The sequence below is a fragment of the Nicotiana sylvestris genome, chromosome 5, assembly GCF_000393655.2.
Source record: "Nicotiana sylvestris chromosome 5, ASM39365v2, whole genome shotgun sequence".
NCBI lineage: Eukaryota > Viridiplantae > Streptophyta > Magnoliopsida > Solanales > Solanaceae > Nicotiana > Nicotiana sylvestris.
Genome location: NC_091061.1, coordinates 61,265,412 through 61,278,795, shown reverse-complemented (window position 1 = coordinate 61,278,795; position 13,384 = coordinate 61,265,412). Strand labels below are relative to the sequence as shown.

Genomic DNA, 13,384 nt, shown 5'->3' with positions numbered 1-13,384 from the left:
TAATTGCTTAGTTTATTTATAACGATAAATAATCAAATTGATGAGAAAGGAGTTATTATTCGAATTGATTCAATTCGAATTGTATTACATACAACATAGTTGTGCGCCTAAACATTCATAATATTCTTAACATCATGACGAGCTATACCAACTCACCTTACTCATATGATTATAAATATACCTGTCATCATGCCATATAATAACTTATATCAATCTAAACAAAATCATATTTTTTACAAGATATACCACTAATGTAACTTCTTAATACTTCCATTCTACTTTACATTTAGCTAAAGGTATTATGGGATGTAATCAATGGCCCATTTTTATGCCATACTCCCTGTTTTGACAACTCACATATACCTATACTAATGAGATTTCGAAATGGATAACATTATTACAAACCTTATACGAATTTCAAATAAGGTAAATAACTTATAGCCATGGTGTTGAATTCACCACTAATTAACCAACACAAAATAAAACTGAAATTTAAACTAAATGGCTTAGATGAGTAGAAAGCAGAATCATAACTCCAAACTTCATTTATTTGCCGTGTTGAAGCTTTTCACAACATGAGTTTAAAAGGATATGTACCTGGAAATGAAGGTATAAGGAGTAAATTTCAGCAGTAGCAGCAGTAACAAAATCAGCAGAATGGCAGTCTTTCCACAGACTTGAGTAATAATGAGACCCGAGAAACCTAGATTCACAAGAGCAAAGTTTCTTAAAGAATTTCAGATTTTAAAACCAAATAGTATCAATACACAGACCCGGACAGATTCCAAAAGACCAACAAGGTTTCGGATTTTTCTTTTCTTTTCTATTTTTCTGTTTCAGCTTCACTGTGTGTGTGTGCGAATACTCTCTTTTGGTTTCTTTTCTGTTTCTTCTTCCTCTTCAGATTCCAAGAGGAATCTGATTTTCTGCTTGATTTTTTTTTCTTTTATCTCACTCTAGGTGTATTTTTCTTAAATTCTCTCTCAAAATCTGATCTAAAATTCTGTCTGAAAACTCATTTCTCTCTCTCAATTCCCTCTTAAAATCTGCTTTTAAAATCTGATCCTCAAATCTCTCAATCTCTTCCTATTTTTTTCTTCTCTGAAAGCTCTCCTTTTTTTCTTCTCTCTTAAATCTCCTTTTCTTTCAAATTTCCAGTCCCTGTACTTATACAGGTCTGTCCTATCTCTTTTTTGTGCTTCTTGGACCCCTTTCTTCTTTTAAAATCAGAAAGTTCCATTACAAACTGCTTTTTAATACTTTAAGTGATCTTATCCTGATTTTAGGCAGCCCCATTACCCTTTGTTTCTCATTATCACTTTAAATAATAGCCAATAACTTTCCACTTTCAGCCCATTATGCTATCATATTACCCTCACTATTTTGTCCAGAAATACCCTCAGAAATCCTACTGTGATTACTATTATTACTGTTGTCAAACTTAAAATCTAACAATACAGATTTTTAAAATCTGTTCAAACCTGATTATTAATCTGATTTAAGACAGCTACAACCAATCCTAAAGTTTTGGACTGAATCCTAACTAAGAATGTAACCTTCTAACACAATTACATCTAATCAACATTTGTAAGATCACACTGAATTCAACATAACAATTTAAACAGAACTTCAACATTGAGTTAGGATCAAACAGATACAGGAGCATTGTCAATATACTGACAATGCCCTGAAACTTAATGCTCAGAAATCAACACACATACAACATCCATTTGATGGATTTTATTGAACTATAAACAAAGATGACTTAATTAACGAGTATTAATTAAACTGATTATCAAATAAGAAACAACTGATTACAACAAAATAATCCATCCGAAACAGGTTGCTTCAGTCAACATTTTCAGAAACAAGATTCACAATACAACTAATCGACGAACTTAATCGAGTCGATTACACACATTGTAACTAATCACAACCAACAGAAACAATTCACATTTAGAATCAAGTAGACGGGTAGGAGACAGTATGACAATAAAAGATGGGAAAATTACACAGACTAAAACAAACACAAAAATACACGTAGAATACACAAAATAAATAGAAAAAATACCTTTGAATCTTCAATTTTATTCCGACTCGAACTCAACTTGGATTCGGACTTTGTTTGAAATCAAACAGACCTTAGTCGAAGTATTTTCCACTGAAAATACTTCGACTAAGGTCGATTAAACCTCAATCTTTATTTAATTCGGGCAGAATCCAAAAGTCTGGTATTTCTAGGGTTCCTGAAGATTCGATTTGGGACTTAACCATTTCTGGTCAGATTCGAGGGGACCAAATACGACACAAGGGTGAGGGTAGCCTAGGGGTCATTTGGTGTTAGTTTAGAACAGATCTGAGTTTGTTCTTGTTTGGCTCGAATCTTCAAAGAAGATTCGAGAAACTCGGAAATGATTCGAGCCAAACAAACATCAGATCCATAACGAGGCATGCTAGGGGGTACTATGGTGTTAACTAGGGATTGTTTGGTTTAGATCTAAGCTCGGCTCGAATCTTCAAATGAAGATTCGAGAACCTTCAGGAAGATTCGAGCCAAGTGGCTAGCATATCTGGATAGAGGATGTTCAGGGGGTTCTAGGGTGTTATTTGGTGACCGGCGGCGTTGTTGCCGCCGGGTTTCAGGCGATGGGATCCTAGGGCGGCTAGGGTTAGGGGTGGGTTTCGGAAGATGATGATGAACAGTGGAGAGGGGGTGTTAAGTTAGGGGGCCGGGGTAGGGGTTTGGGCTTATATAGGGACGGGGTGGGTTGATGCTGACCGTTAGATCTAGTAGGATGAAAGATCAGGATTTATCCACTTAACCAAACGATGTCGTTTGGTTTAAGCTGGGGGACGGGTTGAACCGGGTATCGGATCGGGTAATGATTACGGGTTAGGTTCGTGGGATCTCAGCCGTTGGTTGGCTTTGATCCAACGGTCACTGATAAGCTACGACCAAACGCTGTCGTTTTGACTCGTTTGAATAAGACCGGATCTGGGCTCGTTTGATTTGGGCTGTGGGGGGGGGGGGTAACTTGGTTTGGGCCTGGATTTTAATCCAGGTCCGATATTTTTTATGTTTTCAACCTATTTTTTATTTCCTAAATTTATTCTTAATTAATAAAATCCTAATCAAAATTATAAAAACAAAAAATTATCATTACAATAATACTAATTACCTTTTAATAACCATTAACACGTAGATAAAACATTAATCACACAATGACACAACTAATATGACGAAAAATAAAAAATAAAAATGCATATTTTTGTGATTTTATTTTGAATCAATTATTAAATGCATAATTAAATCCTAGATATGCATGAAACATATATTTTTATTTTATTTTCATTTTGTTATGACAAAATAAACATTTACGGATATAAGACAAATTTTTAACAAACATCACGCAAAAATTCAAAAATTGCACAATAAAAGAAATTTATTTTATTTTTGATTTATTTTGGAGTAGTTTTTCGTGAGGCAAAAATCACGTGCTCACACTAGATTAATAGAAGTTCCATCAGCTTTTGCAAATATTTAAAATTTTGGTAAAATATTAAAAAATTCGTGTTAGGAGTATTTAAAATAATAAGATAAAATTGTTTTCTAAATAAAATTCATCTTCAAGCACCACTTTAACTTTCAAGTATAGTTTTTTCAATTTCAACTTCAATTTTTTTTTTCTGAACATCAACCATGTAACAAGTAGTACTATAAATCATGACTTTTGTAATTAAAAATAAATAAAAATCATCGAACTCCGTAATTCAAGAAAATAATTCAACTCTTCATATAGTAACAGAAATAAACAATTTAAAAGAGAAAGTATTTCCAATTCCAAAGCTTCAATAATGCAACCAACTATAAAATGTCCTGCAAAAATCACCATGACACCCCCGTTCATTTTTTAATTGTTACAAGGAAAAAGAAAAAACGATACATGAATATTTAATGAAATTATCAAGAAAGCATCTTTACTCAAGACTGCCAGACAGCAGCATTACATAATGTACATTTCCTTATCCTAAACTCCTACTAGTAATAAAAATTCCCACGTTCCCCGAGGAAGAACAACAGTACGATGACTCGGGCCTTGATAATACTATTACTCATCGCGACCTTAATCGCCGCCGCACGAGGCGGAGCGTTGACGTTTGACGATGATAATCCGATCAGGCAAGTTGTAGTATCCGACGGTTTGCAGGAGCTGGAGAGTGGAATTCTCCAAGTCATCGGCCAAACGCGCCGTGCTCTCTCCTTCGTTCGCTTTGTTCGCAGGTCAGTTGGATTCATCTAATTTCCTCTTATTGAATAAATAAGCTAAAGTTTTTCTTTTTGAGTTATGCCTTCTTGTTTCCCTTTTTTTTTAAGAAAAAAAATTATTAATTTTTGGGATATCTGTTAACTTTAAAAGGTATGGGAAGAGATACGAGTCAGTTGAGGAGATCAAGCAAAGGTTTGAGATATACTTGGACAATCTGAAGATGATTAGGTCTCACAACAAGCAACGACTTTCCTACAAACTTGGTGTCAATGGTAATTGCCTTTATAGGCTGGACAATATATGCCTTTGTGGACAATTTGCCCCTTTTTCTTTGGGTTTTTCTTCTTACTTATAGTTCATGAAATGATCTGAATAGAGTGGACTACATAAAGTTGACTTGTATAGTTGTTCTCAACTTGATTTGAGGTTCAAGGTGTAGTAGATTAATGTTTTTGTTACTTCTAATTAGAACTCCTGACAGATTTCTTGTAGGTGAGTGAAGAAAGGGAAAATAAAAATATGAAAATGAAGGTCAAGGAAAAGGAGAAGAACAAATAAAATAAAGAAATAAGAAGGCACTGCATATTTTGCTTGCTTTATTTTGCTCTTGACAATGACTATGCTTCTTGGCAGAGTTTACCGACCTAACATGGGATGAGTTTAGGAGAGAAAGGCTAGGAGCTCCTCAAAACTGTTCCGCTACCACAAAGAGCGATTTTCAGCTCACTAATGTCAACCTACCAGAGACGGTATTTGCAATCAGAACTCCGTTATATCTTTTTCTGCAGTTGTTTATGATACTTTCTCAAAAATCATTACCATTGGCATCCATTCACTCCAACCGGAAATCCTGTTATTGGAAATCTAGCTTTCACTGCTTTCTTTGTGCCCCTATCTTGTATGTTCTCCTAAAAGGAAAATTCATAAATGCTTAGTCTTGTCCATTTTGCAGCCTAATATTGCTGTCATTCTTGTTTCATCAGATTTTGATCACTTTGTTATGTTTTAACTTTTATTACTTTCAAGATGATGGAATTTCTTGAGATGACAACATAGATAGCTATTGCATCTAGGAGCAACACTGGACATAGGATTTTAAATCAAGAGGTGCAGAGTACTGCTGCATCCACTGTATCTGACAATGAAATAAAAATTTGGTATAAATGTGTGTTAAGAAAAACGTGTGTGTGTATTGTCTATGTATATATCTTTCGTTTTTCTTCTTTTCCAAGCTAAAAGTAGTAGTAGGTTTAGTAACAGTTGCCTTTCATTCAGCCGCTGCCTAGAAGAGCATGTGCTAAGTGAAGGTATTGTTGGTTACCAAAAGTAGCTCTTGTTCCTAATTTTGATCTCCGAATGTGTCATTTCAGAAAGACTGGAGGGAAGCACGGATAGTAAGCCCAGTGAAGAAGCAGGGGAAGTGCGGGTCTTGCTGGACATTCAGGTACGGAGTAGTTAGGATCATGTCACTAGGTTCCTAAATTTTCAGTTTGGAATGGCATTCTACCTATCAATCGTTAATCAACTATGCGTTAAGCCTAAACTACTTATTCTTAACAACATGTAAACTCTATATCCTTTCAATTCTATTCGGGTTTCTGAAGTTGAAAAATGACGGAGTCGGCACATGATGTTTTGGCAGCACTACTGGTGCTCTGGAGGCAGCATATGCCCAGGCATTTGGGAAGAACATCTCTCTGTCTGAACAGCAGCTCTTGGACTGTGCTGGAGCTTTTAATAACTTTGGATGCCATGGCGGGCTTCCATCACAGGCTTTTGAGTACATTAAATACAGTGGTGGTCTTGACACTGAAGAAGAATATCCTTATGCTGGAAAGGCTGGTGTATGCAAATTTTCGTCAGAAAATGTTGCTGTTAAAGTCGTTGATTCTGTTAATATTACCAAGGTAGGATACCTCTTTACTCTGGAACAACAATGTCTTGGATCAGCTTTTAACTGCTTACATCATTGCTTATCATTTCTTGTATTTGACACACTAAAGGAAGATTATTGTAGCTTTCCAACAGGAAAAACCTTTAATAGTTCTAGTGTTTCATTGTTGATGATTTTCAGTTGAGTGGATCTTTTAATATGCGTTATTTGACCTGAAAAGGTTGCATTGGTTGGATTCCTTACAATTAAACATTTATAATTACAGGGTGCTGAAGATGAACTAAAATACGCGGTTGCATTTATTAGACCGGTTAGTGTAGCTTATCAGGTGGTAAAAGGTTTCAAACAGTACAAGGGTGGAATTTACAGCAGCACCGTATGTGGCAACACTCCCCAAGTGAGTTTTTAGTTCTGATGAATTTGGGATATAGCCCTTTTAATCTGCTATTCTTTGTCACTGAAGCACATTTTCCATGTAACTCACCGTAAGGAAAGAAAGTACCCAGTAGTTAGTTATTACCCAGTAGCTAGTTATAACCCAGTACTTGATTACTCGTTGAGAAGGGTGCCTGCAATTATCTGTAAGTTATGCATAATGTGTGTGTCTCTGTGTGTCTGCGTGTGTGTGTTTATTGATTTTAACAATTCGAGTGTCATAATACTGATAGGGAAGATACCATACTTTATCAACCAAAAAAAGATGCTGGATGATAGGAAAGCTTGAAATAGTCTCTACTTTTAGAAACACCTAGTCAACCTTAAGATACAGATAATGTAGTATTGGAATAAAATGGTATGATGAGCACAGTGTACACAGAGGATTCATACCCCGACCCAACCCAACTAATCTGGCACTGAGACATTGATCGATTTTGCTGCAGTGAAGAGGCACATGTTCTTTTTCTTCTTTTGTTAAATCTCAATGACATCAACAAAGTATTTAGTCCGACCTTCACCAAATATGCGAGACAATGGCATAATACTACATTAACATATTCTATTCCAATGGCAGGATGTGAACCATGCTGTTCTTGCTGTGGGATATGGTGTTGAAAATGGTACTCCATATTGGCTGATCAAGAACTCATGGGGAGCTGAATGGGGTGACAATGGATACTTCAAAATGGAGATGGGAAAGAACATGTGTGGTAAGTTTCTCCCATATCATCAAGTCTCCTTTCCCCCTTCCTGTGTGGGAAAGAACATGTGTGGCATAATGCACACTGCTTTCGGATTGAGAAAGCTTATTCTATTAGGATAAATTAATGGAGAATAGCTTTCAACTTGGACCATAGAAAAAGAGGCCACAAAATCTGAACTATAATGCTATCTATACGAGTTCAAGTTGAGTTCATCTTAAATCGACACAAATAATAATAAAAACTTTCTAGTTAATGTAGTCATGATTTTGATGAGGTAAATAACTGATCCTAATGATATGTTTGTAGGTATTGCAACTTGCGCATCATACCCTATTGTTGCTTGAGTTCCCTAAATCGGATCTTGTTCAAGTTGGCTATGCGACAGGTATCCACTCCCAGTTTCAGATTTATGTTAAACGGCAAATGAAGCGTTCCATATACAGAGTTTACAATGATTCTTGTGCAGGAAAGTTCTCTGTAACTGTAAATAATAAGTTATGGATATTGGAATGTCAAAGATGTCATTGATGAACTGATTTGCTTGGCTGAATAATTTTTATTCCTTTATATTACTAATAAAATATTTCTCATCCTTGCCGATGTTTAAATCGAACTGGAAAATCGTTACGGGGCGTGAGGGCATACTATGTGTAATAATTCTCCATCAAACCGAAAAGTCAAACCAAAATGACATATAAATATGTAATTTTTATTTATACTATCAAAACTTTGTGTAGGATTTTCTTTAAGAAATGTCTAGAAATGTTTGTGATCCTCTCATGGGATGTAATATTTAATAGAGTTATAAAGTGCATATATTTATATTTACTTTAAATTTAAATAAATGCTTGATTTAACATGTATCATAATTTTTTTATCTGTTGTTATTCAAATGTCTCAATCTCTTTATTCTTTCATATTCACAAATAGTCGTACCTGCACGATGCACGGTAAATATTAAAAAAAAAATAATTAAATTAAATTATGATCGGGCTTGTTTGATCCTATTAGACCGTATTGCTTTAATAAATTTAAATTGTCATCTTATTTGTCAATACGATATACCCACTAATAAAATTTTTATTAAATTAAAGATACTTATATAGTCAGTGAATAACTTTTTTGTTCTATATTTTTCTTTATTACATTATCCATTGCTTAGTATTATTACGTTCTTAATAGAAAATTTTATTAGTATATTACTTTGTTTACTATTTTTGTCTGTTCGCTTTCTTTTTGTAATATAAGAGAAGATATATAATTTATTGCTGTTGGAATATTTTTTATTTTGAATTTTATTATGTTGTTCTTAATAATATTATCAATATTTTAATGAATAAAATCTCTATTAAACTAAATGGACTTATACATGTAGCGAACAACTTTTTTGTGAGAGTATTTTTCTTTATTATATCATCTAATATTTAGTATTATTACATTGTTAATAGAAATTTTTATTAGCATATTACTTTATTTAATATTTTTCTTTGCTACTTTGTTTTTGTGATATAATAGAAGATATATATTTTATTACTCTTGAAATAATTTTTATTTTAAATTTTGTTCTATTGTTCTCAATAATATTGTCTGAATTTTAATGAACAAAAATTCTCGATTAAATTACAGGGATTTATGTAGTCATCAAATAACTTCTTTTTTTTAATGTATTTATCTTTATTATATGTCACGACGCGGATTTCTCATCCCCGAGAGTCGTGATGCCGCCTACTAATGAAAACTAGGCAAGCCAATTGTTTGAACGAATACCTTTTTTTCATTTTAACCCTTTAACAATTTTGAAACAATAGCTTATAAACAGCGGAATTTAAACAAGCGGAAGAAGCAATAAAATTATTTAAAGATATCTCATACTACTTCTTAAACAAAGACTATCCAGAACTGGTGTCACAATTTCACAGACGGTCTAAGAGTACTACAAACAATGTCTGAAAGATAAATAATACACTGTTTCTAAAATATGTAAATGAAACAGGATGAAGGGATAGAGGGAGACGCCAGGGCCCGCGGATGCCTGCAGGACTACCTCGGAATCTCCAACTGGACTAAAGGCAACCACCCAAGCTAAGGTCCGAATGCTGCTGCTCCGGGATCTGCACACGGTGCAGAGTGTAGTATCAGCACAACCGACCTCAAGTGCTGGTAAGTGCCTAGCCTAACCCCGACGAAGTAGTGACGAGGTTAGGACCAGACTACCAAATAAACCTGTGCAGTTATATCGTATACAGCGGAAAGTAAAACAGAAATATACAATTAAGGCTGGGAGGGGGGCATGCTGCGGGGGAATATCATTTACCAACAGTAACTCAGGAGAAAAACATAAAGAATAATTTAAAAATTGCGGCAGAAAGAATAAGGAAACCGTAACCAATCAATAACCACTTTTATCATTTATTGTTGTGGCGCGCAACCCGATCCAAATCATCAAAATATTGTTGCGGCGTACAACCCGATCCATATCATTTATCACCGTTGCGGCGTGCAACCCAATCCAATTATAATATTGTTGCGGCGTGCAACCCCATCCAAATATAATATTATTGCGGCGTGCAACCCGATCCAAATATAATATTGTTCCGGTGTGCAACCCGATCCAAATATAATGTTGTTGCGGCATGCAACCCTATCCCAATATACAATTCAACACCAATCACAAAAGAGTCCCGGCAAGGGAACAATAAGAAAACAACACTATCCCGGCAAGGGAATCGACAATATAAGTAAATACGTCCCGGCAAGGGCGTCAACTATAACCAAACTTGTTCCAACATTTAACTTCACAAAAGAAACCTCAACTAGCATCAATACTCAACCATAAGCAACTTCCACGAGAAAAATCATAATTCTTGCCCAATATAGAAAATCAACAACTTAGGCATTCGTAGTACTTATTAAGAACGCAACGATTTTAATTTAAGACTCACAGGCATGCTTGACACCAACATATAAATACTCGTCATCATGCCTATACGTCGTACTCAACAATTAACACATAGCAAATAGGACACAACTCCTAATCTCTCAAGCTAAGGTTAGACCAAACACCTACCTCGATACCATGAACACAATTCAAGTCTCAACTATCGCTTTACCTCTTGATTCTACCACCAATTCGCTCGTATCTAGCCACAAGTTACTTAATTACATCAATAATTGCTAAATGAATCAATTCTAATGCATGAAAATAAGTTTTCTAAGGTTTTCCCCAAAAAGTCAAAACCCGAGGTTCGAACCAAAATCCGATTATCCATTCTCCCACGAACCCAAATATATAATTTATTTTGAAATCGGACCTCAAATCGAGGTCCAAATCCCCAAAATTTGAAAAAAAAACCTAGGTTCTACCCAAAACACCCAATTTCCCCCATGAAAATCATTGATTTTGAATTGAAATCATGTGAAAAGAAGTTAAAGATTAAAGAAAATATGTTAGAAATGACTTACATCGATTTTGAAGAGAAGTTGTCTTTGAAAAATCGCCCAAGAGTGTTTTGGTTTTGAAAGGGGTTTGAAAAATGGAAGATTTTCGACTAAGTTATAAAGTTGCAGGTCGCAGATGTCGCAATTGCTACCAGGGTTCGCAATTGAACCTGCTACCTTCGCACTTGCGATCATATGTTCGCAATTGCGAATTCGCATTTGCGAAGGTGGTGTCGCATTTGGGATGAGTGCCTCGCATTTGCGAGGTAATGCTGGCCCTGGGCTTTTCGCATTTGCGACATAACTCTCGCATTTGTGAGCTCACATTTGCGAACCAGGCTTCGCAAATACGAAGCCTGCAGACCTGCAATATACCAGTTAAAATCTGCAACATCCTAAGTCTAAATTCCACCCCGTGGCCTATCCAAAACTCACCCGAGCCCTCGGGGCTTCAAACCAAAAGGGCACACCAACCCTAAAATATCATACGGACTTGCTCGTGCAATCTAATCCTCAAAATAACATCAATAACCATGAATTTACCACTAAAATCATGAAATCACTTAAGAACATCAAAGTTTCCAATTTTCTCAAATAAGGTCCGATTCACGTCATTTCAAGTCCGTTTCTTACCAAATTTCACAGACTCAACTTAAATCACATATAAGACCTGTACCGGGCTCCGAAACTAGAATACGGGCCCGATACCATCAAATTTCAAACACATTTCATTTCCAAAAACTCATAAATATTTCAGAAAATAATTTTCTTTAAATATTTTTTTCTCGGGCTTGGGACCTCGGAATTCGATTTCGGGCATACGCCCAAGTCCCATATTTTCCTACGGACCCTCCGGGACCGTCAAATCACGGGTCCGGGTCCGTTTACTCAAAATGTTGACCGAAGTCAACTTAAATTCATTTTAAAGGCAAAATTTATCATTTTTCACAGATTTCACATAATGGCTTTCCGGCTACGCGCACAAATCGAGGTAAGACAGAAAGAGGTTCTTACGGCCTCGGAACACAGAATTTATTTCTAAAACAAAGGTCATCACATTATATCACCCATGTTTGAGTAGTTAATTTTAGGTAGTTAATTTCGTTGTGTCTTTTTTTATCATTTTTTTGTAAATAATTTTTGACTCTCCAAATTTGTTGGAGCTTTGTCCTAAAATTTATTACTTTGTTAATTTTTTGATGTTATATTTGGAATTATCACAGTGATTTGCTTCTCCTATTCTATATAAATAGAATAGATATTGTTAGAATTGTAATGAATAAAATCTCTATTAAATTCAAGGGACTTATACATTCATCAAATAACAATTTTGTTATGTATTTTTTATTATTATACTGTCCAATATTTAGTATAATTATATTTAATAAAAATTATTAGCATATTACTTTTTTAATATTTTTGTCTGCTAATTCTTTTGTAATATAATAGAAGATATATATTTTATTACTCTTGTAAATATTTTTTTTTAATTTTATTATATTTTTCTCAAAAATATTTTTTGAATTTTAATGAATAAATACACTTTTTATTTCGAAATAGAAAAATGAAAATGATTTTAAAAAATGAAATAAAGAAATTAACTAACCTAAACCAACTCTCACCCATGTTTGAGTAGTTAATTTAGGTAGATAAATTTTTTGTTAATTTTTAATAAATAATTTTTTTGTTATTAACTAATTGTTCCATGTGGCTTTTTTTATTGCTTTATTTTCATTTTTTTATTTTTAAATAGTTTTAAAACTCCAATTGAAACTATTCCCCAATTTGAATTGGTAATTTTTTATTTTTTAAATTTTTACAGATATTTAAATTCAAAAATAATAATGAACTATTAACTAAATAACTAATTATGCCATTTGACTTTTTTTTAGGCTGCCACATGGCTTAAAGAGAGGACTTAGGGCTTTGTCCTTTCCTTTTAATAATATATAGATATGTAGATCTACTAAACTTTATATCCTTTTCGAATTTGAAATAATTTTATTGGCAATTTTTAAAATTAAATGGAACATATCATAATTTAGTTCTCATATTGATTTTTGTGTTTAATTATTAAAACTAGATCAAAAGTTTGTCAATCTTTTCAATTCTAATTAAATATATATTAACTTATTAAAATTTATCTATAACTCTATCAAAAGTGAGATTGAAATTATATTAATGTAACAAAAAAAAGAATAAATCGAGGAATAAAGTGACTACAGGGCATGTTTTAAAGGGCATCGATGTTTCTTTGTTTTAAATATGGGGAAGACACCGGAGAAACTACCCCCTTCACAAATCTTGGCGGTTTAGAGTTTAGCACAATTTGTGTGCAATCCCAATCCCGCACCGCGGTTGTTTGCTCCTTCGCTTACTGCTCCTTTTAAAGGAGAAAGCTTGTTACTGAATTTCTCTGCGGGATCTCACGTTTTCAGGATCTCACGGACAGAAAATGTTTTTTTTTTTTTGTTTTTCATGCGGTGTCCGGTACTAGCATTGGGGTTCGATTATATCTGAATTCGTGCCGGATAGGACCCCATTCGGGGGGAAGCGCTCCCTACCAAAGATTTCTCCATATTCAGGGTTCGAACCCAAGATCTCTGGTTAAGGAAAGAGCAGCCCCCTCCGCTGCACCACAT

General features: G+C 34.4%; 1 protein-coding gene across 1 annotated transcript; it reads left to right on the top strand.

The window, feature by feature from the left end:
- Window positions 1-3,902: 3,902 nt before the first annotated feature.
- LOC104246478 (cysteine proteinase 3-like) lies at window positions 3,903-8,132 on the top strand. The gene is made up of 8 exons (XM_009802290.2): window positions 3,903-4,282; window positions 4,419-4,540; window positions 4,902-5,017; window positions 5,639-5,712; window positions 5,911-6,175; window positions 6,428-6,559; window positions 7,175-7,310; window positions 7,611-8,132. The coding sequence occupies exons 1-8, from the start codon at window positions 4,086-4,088 to the stop codon at window positions 7,646-7,648; spliced, it is 1,080 nt and encodes a 359-aa protein (XP_009800592.1). The 5' UTR covers window positions 3,903-4,085; the 3' UTR covers window positions 7,649-8,132.
- The last annotated feature ends 5,252 nt before the right edge of the window (window positions 8,133-13,384 follow it).

Bases quoted from the DNA above. Each gene is read 5' to 3' on its own strand.
- LOC104246478 (XM_009802290.2), top strand. From the start codon at position 4,086: ATGACTCGGGCCTTGATAATACTATTACTCATCGCGACCTTAATCGCC. The intron at 4,283-4,418 runs GTCAGTTGGATT...TAACTTTAAAAG, and splicing joins TTCGTTCGCTTTGTTCGCAG to GTATGGGAAGAGATACGAGT. The intron at 4,541-4,901 runs GTAATTGCCTTT...GCTTCTTGGCAG, and splicing joins CTACAAACTTGGTGTCAATG to AGTTTACCGACCTAACATGG.